The sequence below is a fragment of the Vulpes lagopus genome, chromosome 13, assembly GCF_018345385.1.
Source record: "Vulpes lagopus strain Blue_001 chromosome 13, ASM1834538v1, whole genome shotgun sequence".
NCBI lineage: Eukaryota > Metazoa > Chordata > Mammalia > Carnivora > Canidae > Vulpes > Vulpes lagopus.
The window spans coordinates 40853346-40872317 of NC_054836.1; the positions used below are offsets into that span (position 1 = coordinate 40853346).

The 18972-nt window shown below is 42.4% G+C and overlaps 1 protein-coding gene across 1 annotated transcript in view; it reads right to left on the reverse strand.

Annotated features, from left to right (window-relative positions):
- JAZF1 (JAZF zinc finger 1) overlaps positions 1-18972 on the reverse strand; it is a 338967-nt gene that overhangs the window by 141739 nt on the left and 178256 nt on the right. Inside the window, exon 2 of the mRNA XM_041728188.1 lies at positions 5032-5104. Within this exon, the coding sequence (XP_041584122.1) occupies positions 5032-5104 (73 nt within the window). The remainder of the gene's footprint in view (positions 1-5031; positions 5105-18972) is intronic.

Genomic DNA, 18972 nt, shown 5'->3' on the forward strand with positions numbered 1-18972 from the left:
ATGGGGGAAATCAACTGTGATAGTTTCTAAGTAAGAAAATTAAGTTTTGTTTTCATAGAAACCAACTAGGTATCTGGGAAGGCTGTGAGAAGTAAAGGGATTACTATTAAAAGAGGCACGAAGGGGTGCCCTGGTGGCTCAGTTGGTTTAGTGTCTGTTTCCAGCTCAGGTCATGATCTCTGGGTCCTGAGGTCAGGCCCCCTGCTTAGTGGGGTGTCTGCTTCTCCCCCCCCTCTGCTCCTCCCCCCTATTCATGCATGCTCTCAATCTCTCTCAAAACTTTCAAAGATTAAAAAAAAATAAAAAGAGGTACAAGTTGGTTAAGTGTCAGACTCTTGGTTTTGGCTCAGGTCATGATCTCAGGGTCCTAAGATTGGGCAGGGAGTCTGCTTAAGACATTCTTTACCTCTCCCTCCTGCCCCTCCACTCTCTCTCAAATAAATAAGGCACAAGACAAGTTGACTGGGTTATCATAGAAGGGCACAATTTTCTCCTTTGTCCCAGCTGACCATGAGGAAAAAAGTAGTCTTCTGATTTTTGAACCAGGAAAAGAATAGAATGCTTTCCTGAATAAAAGGCTCCAGGGTTCCTTGGGGAAGTTGAGGATGCAGGTGAAAGTGATGTAATTCTAGCAACCCCCTGCCGGTATATGCAGAACAAGTCCCATCAGATGCTTCAAGAAAAAGTGCTCTGGGATCAGGTCCCTATGAGAAACAGATTTTCTCCTAGAGACTTAGAATGCATAGCAGCAAAGGAAAAGATCTGATAAATCCTGCAGTAAAGAAACCCATTTTATTTAACTCAGATTTTCCCCATATTTAATTGACCACAGAATCCTTTGTGAGTAAATGAGGTATGTGTGAGAGAGACAGACAGACACAAGAAAATACCCTTTGGAATTGGTGTTCTATGAAACTCATTTTAGAATTTGCAATTTAATAGCAAACACGAAGCTAAATAAAAAGCCATTTTCAGAGGAGGTGAAACCTAACTCTTGTGGCAATGCAGTCTGACAAAGAGAACTGGAGTAGAGCTGTAGTTTAGATATGAGAACTATTAGATCTTTATTAGGTAGTAAACAACAAGGAATTGACCGCAAGAAAGGTACCAATTTGGGCCTAGGCAGGATACTCCTTTACAGTTCACCTCAAAATCATATACACAATTGAAAAATTGAGGTTAAAATAACATTTCTAAATTAAGAAAAACATTTTGTAGAAAAGATAGTCTAACTAGCAGCCATGGCCATGTAGGCTACTAGGTTTAGGTTATCTCAGGTACCTATTTTGCAGAGTCACAAGTTACTAATAAGCCATCTTATCACCTCAAGGCAGCCACCTGAACCACATCACCTTCAGGGGAAGGAAACCTCCAAGTATGGGCTAGTTTCTCATCAGCCTTTTGATGGAGGCTCACCTGACTTCACCCTGCTGCTCACCTATCACGTGCCTACTGGTGAGAGGGGGAGTGAAGATAGTCCTGACCCATCCTGTCCCCTGTGCACCCCGCTCATGAGCTCCACCCTTTCTGCCTGCAATGGAAGGCATCCCTCTCCAGGACAGCAGAGGCCTGCTTGCTCTGCTAGGATGTGCCTGGCACACTCAATTTGCTTTTCCCATAGCAATGTATCATTTAGGAGTTACTGATTGCCTCACTTATGGCAGGTTTAGCTCCTGCTGTCTCCTACTGTTTTACTAGGTTGCTACCCTCTGGTTATCTACAGCTTGGCAATATACCCTGATTTTTAGGTCTCTCTGTGCCCCTCTGCCCAGCTGTCCTACTGTATTTTTCTAACATTAGTTTTCCAAATTTTCTTTTTACTTTTCTAAAGTAAACTAGCATGTAACTCTGATATCCCAACAAATCAGGTTGTACAGTGATTAGGAGCCCAGATTCTGGAGCCTAATGATGTAGGTTTGAACCCAATAATCCCCAGCGTACCACCTGGGGACCTATGACAAGTCACTTAACTTCTATCCCTCCCTGTATAGTGGAGATCATCACAGTACCTCCTTCATAGGGTTATTGTGAAGACTGAAATAAGCCATGTAAAAAAAAATGTTTAGCATAGAGCTCAGAGCATAAGAAATGTTATATTTGCTCTTTCTAGTATTATTTCTTCTATATTCGCTCTCAAAGTCTTATATTTTTGCACTTTATACTTCCCAGGTATACGAATATTATACAGATGCAGTAATTAAACTTCCCATTACATGGACTTATTCTTGCTCCTCACATCACAAAATTAACAGAGCTTCCTATCTTTAAAGTTCATATCCATCTCCCTCGCCCCAAACTGTTCCCAGAACCCTAATTCATTCAGTCTGTCTCATTCTCACTATTTAGATTTTAAAATTTGCTCAGGTGTTGTAACAGAACTGCTTTTCAAGGAATTAAAAGTTTGTTCAATACATTGGGTTCAAGAGAGTAAGGCAATTTAAAACATATAAATATAGGCTCCAATTTCCACTCAGTTCTTTTCTTTTTTAGAATCCAAAAAGCTAGCTCCATTTGAAGGGCCCAAAGTCTGTTGTTTTCACTCTTTGGCAATGTTCTTGCCAAAGAAAGTTTCATCTCAATTTTGGGATGTCCAAAAGTACATTAGAGTTGTATAAACAGATACATGAGCAGAGAAATATTCTTTTTCTGTCTTCACTGTTCAGCAAAATTAAGCTTTATTTTCCCCTGAGGTTGGAGAGAAAAAAAATTATTTTTTTTCCCCTAATAGCACTCTTTTCTGCTGCAGGATATTGCTGTCAAGCAGACTTTCTTTCCAGTTAAACTCATTACTCTCTTCTTGAATCCTGTACTGGCTTCGTGTGAATTCCAGGGTTTCCCTTCTAGGTCTAAGAGCCCTACAACTCCTTTTCACCTGACTCTCCTTGTTGCCAGACCTGACTTCTTCCTCATAGCTATCCATGGCTTGGTCTTCTCATTTACTAAGTGTTTATCCATCACCTACAAATACACAGACTGTCCTATGTTAATGTACTACGTTACCAACGTGACACTGTTCACAAAGGGATCTCGAGTGAGAAAAGTTGTTAGTAACCTGGGCAATCTCTGTACACAGTCCTTCTCGTCACCTAAAGACCAGCAAACACATCCATCCTCTCATACGTCAACTCTGTATCGTCTGGGACAGGATGTGGCGAATTCCAAGAACTGTATGTTCACGTCATTGTTTTTCCTATGCGAAGACTCAGATTCAAGCTTCTCCTACTGCACAGTTTATGCTAAACTACCATACTTGATTCAAGTTCTCTGGTAGCTTTGTTGTGTGTGGCCCTTGTCGATAGTGTCTTCTTTGATAGTCCCAAATCACACCAGAGTATTTGGGACTACCAAATATTTCTCAGAGTATTTCTCCAGGGAATAGAACGCCTATGTAATGAGTAGATCCCTGCTGCCAACGTGGTTGGACAATGTGAAGAAGAATGAATGTGAAAAGCTCAGATTCTTACTAGAATAAGGTTTGGTATTCTATGAAATTGTCCACACACAGGTAAAGTTTTACCCGAAACACAACAGCTGCACTACTAAAAAATCTTATTCAAGGCCAGTTAATCCAGAAGCCTATTGATCCTATTGCCCAATATTAGGCTAATTAACATATCACATACACATAATTCTAATGTATAAAAGACTTTTCAAAATGTAGGTTAATCATCAAAAACCGGTTTTGTGAGAAATCCAGATAAGCACATAAACCTTCATTTGTATCTGATGTGGTTTTTTTTTAAAATTTTTTTTCTTATTTATTTATGATAGTCACACAGAGAGGGAGAGAGAGAGAGGCAGAGACATAGGCAGAGGGAGAAGCAGGCTCCATGTATCGGGAGCCCGACATGGGATTCGATCCCGGGTCTCCAGGATCGTGCCCTGGGCCAAAGGCAGGTGCTAAACCGCTGCACCACCCAGGGATCCCTCTGATGTGGTTTTGAAGGTGTTCTACTTAAAATTTCAAAAATCATAGGCAGTGAGACCCTGTAGATGCTTTACCCCACTTCTAGGCAAGGCTGGTAAGCAAGAAATCCAAAGGCAATAATATGCAGATAGAGGTTGATGTTAATGAATCATTTTAAAAACATGCTTTCTAAAAGAACTTGAAATGGAGTACAGGCAACTCCAACTCAAAGCTCTCTAAAGATGAGTAAGTTTCCCCCAAAAAATGCCTCGAAATGGAACAGTACAGATAATTCATTCCCAGTCTTCTACTTCAGACTCTGAACTTCAGCTCTGGTACCAAGAGAAGGAAAACCACTCTTCGCCTCATATGAAAAAGGGACAGTTGATAGAAATTCATGCACTGACTTACGAGCAGAGTTTTTCATTCTCATTAAAAGCCAGTTAGTTTTGCTTTTGCTTTGCCTTTCTCTCTCTGGGGGTGTATGTTTTCTTAATGTAAGTTGATTTTAGGTTGTCTCCAGAAATCACTGTCTCCTTAATTAAGCTGGCTGAAACACCAAGTCTCCTTTTAGATCTGACAGATGAAGTCCTAAGTGTTCTCTAAAGTCATGCTCACACGTTCAGTTACAGTAAAAACTCATGTTACTCTGCACAGATGGGATGGTTGCTGAGAGTGTTTTTACTAAAAATGAGCTGCTACTAAATAACCTTCTGATATTAAATTATTTCGATTTATTATATCCTGATATATTCTGATATTCCAACAATGTTCTGAATTCATAAAGTACCTCCTCACCCCAGGGTTTAAAAGTTTCACTCAAACATACATCCATTAATCTCTCAAACTGCCCTATGAAGTCAAAAGAGCATATTCTAACTCTGCATACAAAATACTTCCAGAATGAGCTTATAAATCAGTCCTGTTTTCAGACATACGCACAGAACACTACAATCCTACAGCTCTGCGACGGAGAAACAAAATTCTGTATAGAGGTGGATGTTAAATAATCTCCAGTAAATATTTTAAGACTGAAAACAATTTTTTCTAATGTTAAAAAGATACATTTAAAAAACAAACATGTGGCAGATACGAAGTTGCTATAAATTCTGAAAATGGCTTACCTATTAATGTAACTGAGGGCAACATAGGTTGGCTGCTGTAATTCTTGTTTTTCTAAGACACGTGGATCTGTATCTGTAATAAAAACACAATTATGATTTTTCAGCTTTTGCTTTAGAATATATGAGGATGCCTAACATAAAGAAATAGGGGCTAAACAGCGAAACAGATTCAACATTGCTCTTTTTAAAGAAAACCCGGGCAGCAAAGCACAATCATTTGTTCATTCATTCATAAATAACAAGATATTACATTACTTTTCAAGGGAATTCCAAACATCAACAGTGATAAAATGTCCATCTGTCACACAAACTCTTGCACAATCCCCCTCATAAATATTGGTTTTCACTGCTTACAGTTACAATGTTGGCATGGTTTTTGGAGGGTAATCGGCCTAAGAAAGAAAGTCTCTGTTAATTATGCTCACTTGAATGCTGGAACAAATTAGTTGCCATTGGAAAGCTCCATCAATTTGAAAACCCACTGAGTATTGTTCTTGTTCACTGAACACTTTTCTGGGTTTGGATTCACATTCTGGAGGGCAGCTCTTCTCCTTTTTAATTGTATAATGGGTTTATTATAACTTTTTCTAGACTCTCATTCAGGAATTCTCATACTGGTTCAGAATCTACAAACACCACATTCATCAGAGGGGCTTTTCTCCTGAAGAGAGCGAATTCAACACCATAGCAACCTTCTGTAATGGTGCCTTTCCAACATGGAGTGCGCGCGCGTGCGCACACACACACATACACAAACTGCACTTTTCACAACTAGAAATGAATTCTCAAGCTTCTCACATAGAGCAATGATTGCACTAAACACATGCAAAACACGGTTTATGTAGTAAGACTATAAAGGGAGGAAACTGCACACGTTTTTATTTTCCTAGAAAAAGGCTCAGCCATTTCACACAGATTTCTTTTCATTATAACCTCATTTAAAAGCATCTCATTATTAGAACTCTTCCAGCTGCACTTGGCAATAACACCTTCTTTGATGTAATGACAGATGTTGTTTCAAGCACCTTTGTACAGGAAGCGTTTACTGCACGGAGTCGATGCAAGATCTACACGCTAACCCCAAAGCACATTAACAGGTGAGGGGGGTGGGGGGGGGGCGCAGACACAGTGGCACAGAGCACGGGTGACAAAAATGATAGCATAAAAATCAATCTGCAATGCTCTTGACTCCCAGACTAAAACTAGGCGGTAGCAGCAATTTTATTCTTGGTGTTAAAGTTAAAAATCTCATGTTCACTTTATTGTTTCTCCTATGCCAAGAATTTCAAAGACATACTATTCAGAAATCCTGCTTCCTGGGTCTTTGCCATTGCAGGTCCTTGAAAGCCAAATTCTGAAACAAGAGACAAAGATTCTCTGAATGGCTCCATCAAGTCGGGTCTCAAGGTTTTGGCAGCACCAGTGAGAACAGATCAGTAACTCCGCATTTCCTCTCCCTGCTACAATGATTACATATGCAACTGAGGCTGTTTGTACATCACTAGCCTACAGATACAACCCACGGTTCTCTGCATACTGGAAATCACTCTTCAAGGCAAACTTCATTTTCAAATACCTTTCCTCGTGCTCCTCTAAGTTTGCTGTGACCCCAAAGCATACCTGTGTTTCTGAGGAATGCTTGTGCCCTCTCCCTGTGTTTGCTAGAGAGGAGTCAGTAGGACAACGCTCACCAGGGAAAGGTGTTTTATCTCCAAAATGGTCCATTGGAATGCTGGGCAGGCCATGTGTGCAAATGGTGACTGACAGACCAATCCTGCAAGGTCTTTGTAGGTGCTTAACGAGGTAAGAAATAAGAGATTGGAAACAAAAACCATGAAAATGGAGAGGAAGGTAAGAACGCACAAGGCAATGATTGCAAATGTCTGTGTGGAAAATTTCTCAAACGATCACAAAACACTTTGACCTCGAGTGGAGCGCCTGATGATCGAGGTGTTTAGCTTTTGAGACAAGGGCCTGAGCTTGACTCACTAAAACCCATTCCTTCCAAGCCATCTGGTGCACGATTACATAAGGTGTATGATTTTGAAAGAAACACCATCCTGAGTCTAAAATGTCCATTTAAAGGGGAAAAGAGTTAGGAGGCCAATAAACATTTTTATATCTTCCACTGTTGCCTTTCTTCTTGTAACTGATGCTCAGTCTGTTTTCCCACAACCATCCTCTGAAGCTTTCCTTTGTTTCCACATTATAGAAGTTCAGCTATTTTAAATATGGCTTCTCTAAGCTACCTTGACTTTTACTTTTCTTTCACTAGTGAGTAGTGAGTAGTAGTGTGAGTAGGTACACACACAAACACACATGTATATTATTCTTTTCTTCTTCACACCCCAATACGTTTTTGGGGAAGGGTAAGAAGTACCTTATATAAGATCCTTCAGTTCTCTGATGCTCAGATGAATGATGTTGGCCACTGACATTCACACAAATTACACCTTGTAATTTTCCCACAAAGAATCAAGAATGTTTGCATTCCAGCTGCAAAGGAAAGTACTGAAATACTGTTTCCTTACTTTGCTTCACCACCTTCCATAGCCTATGCTAGACTTATGGTCGCATACCCTCAAATTATTAGTGGTGAAATGGACTTCCAGAGGCTTCCAAATGTCATCCTCTCCATGACAAAAAGACCATCCGGAAGCACCTCGGACAGGATTCTCTCTTCTAGAACGTAGACTCTGCCAACCACAAGAAAGTAGAACTTCCAGACAGATAACCACTAGGCTTTAAACATCTTTTTTGGATTAAACATTTCCTTGGGCAACCTTTAGAACATTCATTAAAGCCTGGAGTTCTTAAAAATGAAATTAGGCACTTGGTGCCCACAAATCAGGAGAGGCCTACACAAGTGCTACTGGAGGAACTGCATCAGCTGCTGGTCGCAAATAAACATCAGCTCCGTCACTCGCTTCCTGGCTGACTGGTGCGCCGTGATCATGACTCACCATTTTATGGATTTAATTACGCCGCTGAGCGCTTCACATTCGGTAAAAGTAGAATAGCTGCCTTTATTATTTCTCCCTCCCTGACAGAAAAGTAACTGCCTGCTGCTAGAAACTCTCTACAGGAAAGGATTAGAGCAACAAGAGACGAGGATTTTCACAGCAGGACGATGACGTGCTCCTCAGGAACACGGAGCGTCCATTGTCAGAACGGGCTGGAGAGAGTAACACTATCCCCTGGATATTACTGAATTCAATAAAAAGAATTTCCTTATACAATGTGCCACGCCACTGAGAAATTTTCTGCCTACGATGAGCTGCTACAGAAAGAAATGTGATATGAACGCCAATGGCTATGGCCCCAATCTCCCAGATAGTTCCCTGGCTTGTCTGTCTACGGTGCCAATAAAAATCTGAAACTGGAACATCAGCTACCGCGGCGCAGAGATATAATCCACCTCAGTAAATAGTCTGTGGGAGAGGAACACTTGATTTTTTCATAGCCGCAGGATGCTCCTCAAGCTGGCGACTGGCAAGAAGGCAAGCATTTGTCTAATGTGGCTGTCTACGGCCACATGTAACAGCACTCAACCGCTTTTATAGCACCAAGAAGTGACAAGAAGATAAACCCAAACTTTTTCAGCAGGGCAGGCGACAGCCAAGAAAAGCACTGAGAGGTTCTGGTTTTCTGCCTCATGCCACCCCTTGCTTGCTCACGGATTTCAAGTTGACTGAAGGCTAAGAGGATTCAAATGCTAAGATTTATAAATACCCCAGTGATAGAAACCTATTGGCTTGCTTCAGTTTCTAAAACATCTTCTAAAATAGACGGCGATGTGCCTCTTCTGGCATTGCTACCTTGGGCTAACAGCTTGAATGCTCAGTCGTACGTGAAGGCCTAGACGCAGGCACAAAGTGGAAGATGTCATGTGGTCCTGGTGACTCGTGGCTTCCCAGATTCAACTGAACGCCAAAGGCTCCCACTACTTCTCAATGTCACAGCACTGGCTCCCACTACTTCTCAAGTGGCGTGTGTGTGGGGGGAAGGCAGAACCGATGGCAGAGGTAAGAGATAGAGAGGATGGCACTCAGACCCTTCTCAAGAGGAAGTGGAATTGCAACATGACCAAGGAACGGGCTCAATCAGTAAGGCTCATGCTCATAGGCTCTGCTGTTTCTGGCGTTGGGAAGCAATGGCAGCTAAGGGGATCTGTGACTTATGTTGAACATTTCATCGTGCTATTCTCAAGCCCAAGTGAAAACTATCAAGGTTATTTGCTGGGTTAACTGAGGCTAATCAATAAGCGCATGGGCTTTGGCTCTGCGTTAGGTAGTCTACACTGATAGGATTTTTATTTTTTTTATTCATGAGAGAGAGAGGCAGAGACACAGGCAGAGGGAGAAGCAGGCTCCATGCAGGGAGCCCGATGTGGGACTCGATCGTGGGTCTCCAGGATCAGGCCCCTGGACTGAAGGTGGCGCTAAACCGCTGAGCCACCCGGGCTGCCCACTGTTAGGATTTTATAGACCTAAATTACTTATACATTTAAGAAAGTGAGAAATCAACTGTCCTGCCTCACAACAAGACTACTGAGGTCTCTATTGGTCACAAGCTATTTGCAGGCTGAGAGTGCTATGGGAAGAGGGAGAAATCATGCCCCTTGAGAAGGTCAACAAGTTTTGTGTCTTCCTAACACCGGGCTCTTTTCTCAGTGTGAAAAGCCACAGTGGGAGGTGGGGGGGATGGGGAGGATGTGGGTCGGGAGGCAGCGGGCCACTTGCGGTGCTGGAAGACCCTGGAGAGGCAAAGGCCCACCCGGTCAGACACAGGATTTGGGAGATCCGGGCTGGATACACCACTTTTCTTTGGACTCACTCAGTAATAATTAATGGGCACAGTCTGTTCTCAGTCTTCTCCTAATAGCTCAACTCATAAAACCACCGAGTGTTAGTTTATCCAGTGTGGCCATCCACAACGTGCCCCTGGCCGCATTCACCACATCCCTTTCTCTGCACTGCTCCGCTGCCAGCACTGTCCCTGTATTTTGGTCCCTGGGGAGGCATCCTCTGGGTACATCCTTGCCCTCTTCCACACTTCTGAGGTGAAGAGCTGTCTCCTCTTTTCTCACCTCTCCAGCGCTCTGCTCTGCTTAGTGCCTGGCCGATAGGAGAATGCACACTTATGAAATGGATACACTAATTTTAGGACCAGAAGTGGAACTTTTGATCAAACATGGCAAACTGACCAAGGGGATTTGTTTCTTTCACCATCTGGAGCCCCACTAAAGTAGAAATAAAGCGACAGAAAACTCCCCATGGATAGAAGAAATAGGGGAGATGTCAGCAGACCAGTGATTTCAGCCAGGGTTTTGGTAGATAGAAAAGCCCTGCATAAGTGGAAAGTGACCCAGAGAGTAGAAGCAGCTGTATCCTCCGGTGTCTGCTACTGGGGGAGACCCCTGAGCTAGGAGGTAAACCCTGAGAAGCCCTGGCTCGTAAGTGCCAGGGAATGACACGCAAGGAATGGGCAGTTCAGAGCAAAAAACAGGAAGACTGCTTAAAGTGGCTCATTATCCAGAGACAGTGAACCAGGAAAGCATGCAGGGGAGAGGGGAGAAATCAGGGCTAAGAAGGGCATGAACGTAGAAATAAACCTACTCCACTGCTCCCCAGGCCACTACCAGGAGCCAGTTAGAGGATTCCTTGATTAAGTGGGTGCAGAGAAGATCCCACCAGAGGCTGACATCTGGCAATTCCCCATTAAGTCCTCTCTCCACAGTTAAGTCCATGGTCAACAAGCCTCATCCACACCTCCATCCACAGCCTCCCATCAGCTTTGTATTGCCTTGGTCTTAAATATGAGCCAAGAACAGTCAACGAATGATCATTGGACATTTGAGGGAAGGTCGTGAAGTTGAACGGGATACACGGTAACAATGGTGGGGGAGGGAGGTATGGAGAGAAAAGGAGAGCCACAGACTTGGAAGGTCAAGGGCCATGCCTGCTCACACAAGCCCAGGCAATGAGAGGGTGAGGATCAGAAGACTGGCATCCTGAGCGCCAGTAGGCCAGCATCCTGACCTTTAAAAAGGCTGCTCATCCTCCGAGGCCAACTCATTGCGACTACCAGTTGTAACACTGGACTCTGTATAGACGACCTTTCTAGAGGTCTAAAAAGCCCAGCATAATTCTACTTCAATGTTCTCTTCATGTTCAGGACTGAATTTGATGAACCAACAACTTACAAAGACCAACTTTTAATTCTTGGCTAGTTTACTTCAGCTGCTGAAATAAATATTTCTTTTTGGGAATGGGCCTTTCAAAAAAAAAAAATCCTACAATTGCACATAACCAGCCTTTGAATGGATCAACTTTTCCTTAGTTTATAGACACGTCATTTGAAACTTTTCCCAAGCCATAATTTCCATTACAGGGCAGTCAGTGGAAATTACAGTGAGATTCTTGCCTTCCCAAATTCGATGTAAAATCCAGATGCACTTAAGTGTTGCTGTAAATTTTATGAGTTAAATATCTAAAAGTCAGGGACACTGTGCAGCACAATAACACCGCCTATTAAAAAAAGCATTCATGTTCACATTTGTAACTGGAGTTTTCTCCTACAAGTGAGTGAATAAACATTATTCAACCATTTGTGCAAGGCTCTACGAGGCCAATTCATAAACATGGCATGTTGCAGCCTTCCCAGCTTCTGGCATGGCCAGAGGGTCAAAGTTATTAGAAATAGACAGTTCTGACCAGGATGCTTTCTAAACGCTTTACCAACCCATCAAATTCCTAAGGTCATTGAAGGCTGCTTGAGAGCCATAGCTATTTCTCCCTAAGTATGAGACATGGAGGCTTTATATCTAGGACACCATCAGTCCATACTCTTTTATGGTGACAGAGTATTATTTATACACCTGAGCTATCACTTTGTTACCTTGGACAAGAGGACTGGCCAGAGACCATCATGGCTGCCAGGTATGCTTGTGAAGTGCGCAAGCCACATCTCTGTATATGGCAGCCCTGGATCCTGGGGTACTGGGATTACATAATTCTTTCAAACAGGAGTAAGGGCAAAACTTGGTCCCATTTAATCCTTCGTGTATGTGTGTGTGTGTGTGTGTGTGTGTGTGTATGTACACATAAACATACATGTCTACTTTCCCCAGGAATGAACCTGATGATGGATCCAAGTAGTATGCCACACAGAAGAGCACAAAGGAGCATCTGTGTCACTCCTGGCCAATGGAAGGGCCTTTAATAAGGAGGCATCTGGAAGAGAAGATAGCTAGCTGCTGGTGGGTAAGGCTAGATGACAAAAGAAAAGGCAAGGAGAAGAGGCTCTGAGATCCTCTCTTCAGGGCTGGGAGAGAACGCTGTTTATGCAAAGACACCTCCATTCCTTTTGCTTCAAATTGTTTGCCAAAGGAAATCCTACCCATCCTCCAAGGCATTGGCCTATATACTACCTCTACCATCTGTTGTGCTATACATATTTGCAAAACTGTTTAGCACCCCGTCAAAAGAGAAGCTCCTTGGGGGACCAGTCCTTAGATGCCACATATCGTAAGCCCAGTGCTCTGTAAATAATCACTGTGCGTTATGACGTACACATAAATGCATACCCTGGACATGCATAACACAAAAGACACAAAGATAAGCATCCAGTTCAGACAATTCAACTAATAGAATCAGACAGGAGAGGAAAATAGACCCACGTATAACGACTGTACCAGTGTAGAGATAGTTACATGAAAAATATACCTACAGATGTTCAGAGGGCAATAAAATGATGCAAAATTAGAATGGAGTCCAGATAGGGTTAATTGGGGAAGGACTTACTGATGAAGAGGAACGGAGTTGGGTTTAAAAGTAAGGTTAGGGAATCTAAAAATGGCACTAAATTTGAAGCAGAAAGCATAGGCGAGAAGCCTGTAGATTACTAGGAAAGGCAGTAGGGCCAATAGTAATCCATTACAGAATATTTATGGGGAACCTTTTTGGGTGCTACTGGTATCTGGTGGGTAGAAGCCAGGGATGCTGCTTGAAACATCTTACAATGCACACACAGGACAGCATCCCCCATCTTTTCCGCCCCCTAACAAAGAACTGCCTGGCCTAAAATGTCTATAGTGCCAACATTGAGAAACCCTGCTTCAGAGCTACATGAATGAGAAATGGAGCTGTTGCTCCTGGATTGCCTGTAGATGATAATTTTTGTTATTTTCTATTTTCTGAATCAGGAGGCCAAAAGGCCGTGAGGAAGGTGCAAAAGGATGCAAGAGGTTGTTTCCACTTAGAGAAGAGCTCTGACTTTCTTTATGGAAACAGAGAAATGGAATTTGTTTCAAGAAAGACATACTGAATTTTTGCCATATGCTAGTTGCTCAAGGGAAATTATAAGTCAGTAGATCCACAACTGAGCAAGAAAAATGACACCATTCACCGTTAATAATAATCTAACGATGGACTGTGATGTATGCCAATATAGAGAATCCTACTAACTGCTGTAAAAACAAAACAGGATTCTTAGAGAATCAGAAACTTCTCGAAAGCAAATTTTACATGAGCTTTGAACTAAATCTCCAGTTGGAAAAGAAATAAAATGGTCAGTTGGAATAGAAAAGAGTTTGAGCACACGAGCAGAAACAGAGACCAGCAAGATGTCCAGGGCGGCTGGAACTCTGCAAGAAGAGTCTTGCAGTTCAGAGGGGGCCCACATCTTGGAGGGTTTGAAATGCTCAGGAGCATTCAGACTTACTTCCATAGACGGTGGAGAGGGGCTGAAGATGTAAATCAACAGGTCTGTGTTTCAGAAAAATAACCAGTGGTGGGATGGAGAATGGAGGAGAAAGTAGAAGACAGAAATAGAAGATCTGAGGAAAGGAGAAATGAAGAGACATAATTTTGCTTATGTTATAGAGCTGAGTGCCTCATTATCAAAAGTAAGAAGTATCTAGAAAGTGAAAAGGGTTTGACAGCCAAGAAAGGGAGGTCTGCTTCTGAGGTGTAGAGAGACATTTTGCAGAACCAAGAAAGCCTGGGTCTCAAAGCAGGGAGAGATAAAGGACTCATGATACACATGGAAACGGAGTGTTGAAGATGCCATCACATAGCCACACATTCCAGCAGGCCCCCGAACCAGAGCAAGTCCTCAAAACAATGATATATAGTAAAAACCCAAGTCTGATTAAAAACTTGGTTATCCTGCTCACTCAGCCAAGTAGTAAGCACGAGGGATAAAGAGATCCTACCCAGTATGTAGAAAAGGCAGAGGCTGGACTGCACTAGAAACTGAGTAGTTGGTAAATATCACAGGAAAGTCTAGCAGGGGTTGGGGGTACAGAGTCACAAACGGCCTAGAGTCCAGTGATTTACACGACCTGGTACCCAAGTCTCTGAGGCTCACTCTTGCAGTTACCCTGTCATTGGAAGCCCTGTTCCCACTTCCTGGTGTTGCTTAGGATTTATAATGTGATCCCACACAAGTCAAGCTGCCTCAGTTCAATACTAGCTATACAACCTCTTCAAGTCCTCACTTTCTTCATCTGTAAAACACTGATAAAGATATGGGCACCTGGGTGGCTCAGTCGGTTAAGCACCCGACTCTTGGTTTTGGCTCAGGTCGTGATCTCCATGTAGTGAGATGAAGCCCACATCCAGCTCCACACTGGGTAGGGAGTCTGCTTGAGATGGTCTCTCTCCCTCTGCCCTTCCTCCAGCTCATGCTTCTAATAAATACATATTTTTAAAAAAATGTTGATAAAGATAGTACTTTTGCCCCGGGGCTAAAATGAGGGATTAAATGAGCAGTGTTCGATGTAGCTACTATTCAATTCTTCAGCCCATGAAGTGTTTTGCAATTAAATTCTGCACTATCCTGGATTATCTCCATTTTATAGTCAGAGGCAGAATGATGCAGAGAAAACCTAAGAACTCATCATTCACACAGTGTGGCAGAAACTGATGGCTGCCATCCAACAGCCATTTTCTGTTTTTCCTCCAGGGACCGGGCACCTCGCTGTCTGGTAGAAGTCTACGTATCCCCCCGCCCCGCCACCCCGGCCCGTGCCAGGTGCAGCTATGTGGCCAAGTCCTGGCCAGCAGGATATAAGCTTTCTGGGAAGCCTCCTTAAAAGCATGCACCTTTCTTTGGGGTCATTTTCCTTCCTGCAGGCTGGAAGAATAACTGGAGCTCCTGCATCTACTTTGGAATTGAGATAATCTTAGGAATGGAAATCATACATGGCGGGGCAACACAATAAGAATCTGGATCCCTGATCCTGTGAAGCCCCATACCACTCCTGCACCGACATCCTCCAGAGGTCTGGAAAGTGAGAGAAATAAACTCTTCCACTTAAGCCATTTATGTTTAAGGGTTTTAGTGAGTCATGTGCAGCCAAACTAAATCAACCAGAACACAAAGTAACTGGAATGCCAGTTTGTTTTGTTGGACCTGAAGTCCTAATCTGAAACTTTAAATATTTTGTCTTGCCTTTTTTTGGATCTAAAAAAAAAGAGAAAAAAAAAAAAAGAAAAAAAAACACCTCTAAGAATTTATCAAACCCCATGGAAAGAAAATGAGAGTAAAATCATACCTGCATCAACACAACATCTGTGGCTCCTTCTTAAAATGGGATAAAGAATGGGGGAAAGAGGAGGAGGAAACCATCATGTCAAATTATAGCTCCTTTGGTGGCTTTAGGACTGTCTTCAGAATTGGTTATTAGTGGGCAATAATGAAGCAAATTGCACATGCATATTACTTCTGAGTTATGAACAATGCAACCACCAGTAACCTTTGAAGCTGTCAGGATCTTTTCAGGCAAGCAATTAAAGTGAAAAATGAGAGTGTGCACAACTCCCATCACCCAATACTACTTGTAATAACACCACCTACAAACACTGACACAAGAGTGGGGCTCACTCTGAATATTTATTAATGCTGATCTGTTCCCATTTGTTCCTTTTTTTCCCCGTAACCCATTCCACCCCCACCTGCCAAAACTTTTCTTCTTTAAAGGGCAGTTCTGACACCATGAATTGCATTCACCTGAAGCCTATATCTACTGTGACATCTCTCCCATCTGCACCTGAAGAAATTTCCTTCCCTCTCCCTTGACCAAATTATAAATTTAGGACAAGCTTAGATACTATAGGAGAAAAAGTTGATAAAGAAGAGAGACCCAATTAGGAGACCAAGATTAAAGTAATAACTGATATTTACAGAAGGCCAAATATATGGCAAGTGTTCGGTGCTAGGCACTGAAGACCTCTCCCTTCCCCAAAAAAGGTCCCAGTTGTGAAGGAGACCAGACTTTAGAGGACTTGACTTACATTGGTCTGTAATAAAAATGATCTAGTATTAAAAAATACCTGCTTTTCTGCTAAGCATAGGAATCACACACTGCTTACATAGGTTTTGTGATTTAATTACTTTTAAGGGCTCTAGAGAAATGACAGGAATAAATGCAGAAGTGAGCCAGTTAGGAAAAAGTCTTTCCAAGCTGAGAAAAAAAATCCCCATCCTGGTGTTCTGACACCCGCTGCCTATGCATCCTATAAGCAGGTTTGGTATCATCTGTTTCATTTCTATAACACCAATTACCTAGAAATAAATGGTTCTCCACCAGAACTGCATGTTAGTATGACCTGGGGAGCTTAAAAAAAATTCAGATGCCCACGACCCATCTCCAAAATTCTAACATGTCACCAGGATTGACAATCATTAATAGGACTTGAGAAGGCTTAGAAACCAGGAAAGGGATAGAGAATTAACTGGTTGGGAAAGTCATTAAACCAAACAGTTTGTATTTTTTCCAAGTTAAAAAGGCAATTGTGAAACTGGCAATGAAATATTGAAAGTGACTTAAAGGTTTTAAAAATAAATCCAACATCCAGTAAAACCTTTTAAATTCAGACTTCACTTGGAGTTCTGTTCTCCCCTCTTTTACTTTCTGTACAGAAAGTGTTAAGCTTGATAATTATAGGAACGGGTTAAGGTCTTCAAGTTTTTTAAAAAGCCAAATCACAACCAACCAGTTATCAATGATCCTTAAGTCGTGAGTGATTTTCATCTATGCATGAGAACATTCTTTTTTTTTTTTTTTTTGCATGAGAACATTCTGATAAGACTTCTGACCAGGAACTTTTTTTTGGTCACTGATTTTCTTCCCAGTGTGGTCTTAAAATTAATAAGACTACATCACTTGAACTATTCTGTGGCTCAGATTTTCCCATAATTCAGATTGGCCTGAACCAGTGTGGTTTTCCTGTGCTGTTATTATTCACCTCAGTTACAAACCAGGTCACAACCAAGCATATTAGTTTTGCATTTTTGGAAGCCAGTTAAGTCAAGGATTTGGCAAGAAGAATCACCGCCATTACTTCTCATCTCCCAGAGACGCCAAATCAGTGCTTATAAAAAAAATTTTAAAAAAAGCTGAAAGTCTAGACCTAGTGACCTGATTGTTCTGCCCAAAGGTCACCAAACAGAACACGCATATCGGTTACAGAGGTGCGTGGCTCAAGGTCAGATCTGTAGAGCTCTGCCTGGCTGGCTATAGGATCACGTACACCACGGCCTCCTTGCCCAGGCTTAGCCAGGAGCTTGGTGTGCAGGCTCACGGGCCACAGGGGTGATGGGGTTGTTGGGTATTCACCACCCCCCTCCCCATTCTGTGAAGGCTCTGCCTTCATTCTACTTGCTAATGAGTGGGGGTGCGTGCTGGGCTGTAACTCAGATCCCTGTTGTGTGAATCTGGGCTCCTGGGAGGGCCCTGGCAGATGGCTCTTGGCATCCCTAACTTTTGTGGAAGGACTTCTGGGAAGCAACTGTGGACTTAACATTGCCTTTTTTCTTTTTTTTCTTTTTTTTTTTTTTTAAATAAGGCTTACTTCCTTTAGGCGAGGCAACATAATATGGTAGCTACAGGCGCAGTTCACTGCTGAGTGCAATTTGAGCAAGTTTCTCAGCCCATCTCAGTTTTCTGATAGGGAAGACAGTGACTCATAGTTCCTACACATTATGAGGTTATTATAAGGATTATATGAGATAAGCCATATATATCCCAGAGCACAGTGGCTGGTACATGCTAAGCACTTAATAAATCATAGCAATTACTATTATTCTCTTAGGCAGTCATGTCTGAAAGCACTGAGTGTTTACATTGTGGACAAATTTGTGAACAATTGCTTTTAAGTGGCAGTAACAACTGATCATAAAGGTATCATTGCCACTTACCATATTCCTACTATGCATCAGTATGGAATGGGCAATCCTCAGGAGAACCCTACAAAGAAAATATCTCCCCCATCCCTTTCCCAAAGGAAAATAGGCTCAGAAAACATCCAGGCCACACGGCTAGGGGATGAGGCCTTATATCCAGGTCTGAATTCAAGTGCCTGCCACTGATCCTAACCACCACTTAGTCCCAGCATGCTATTAATGTCAATGCACTCAAAGCAAATCACTAAGTGGCTCTCCCTCTCTTCCCTTACTATTTAAAAAAAAAGAAAAGAAAAGAAAAAACACTTCATCGATAGAAGCACTGTCATGCTTTGGAAACACTGGAATGAGACAGGGACAAATTCTGATGGAAACTGGAACTGTGGGCAGCCCGGGTGGCTCAGCGGTTTAGCACCACCTTCAGCCCAGGGCCTGATCCTGGAGACCTGGGATCGAGTCCCACGTCAGTCTTCCTACATGGAGCCTGCTTCTCCCTCTCCCTGTGTCTCTGCCTCTCTCTCTCTCTCTCTCTCTCTGTGTCTCTCATGAATGAATAAAATCTTAAAAAAAAAAAAAAATGAGAACTGTGATACAGGATTAACTGTGGTTACTACACCTGCATCTCCTATTCAGTTACTCCTTTGGGTGCCGGACCTTAACACAGATTTAGAACTTAATCTTTAGAAGGTACAGAGTCTAGTCTTAATTTATTTCTAACCTACAGCTTTTAGCAAGTTCTTTTACCTGTGA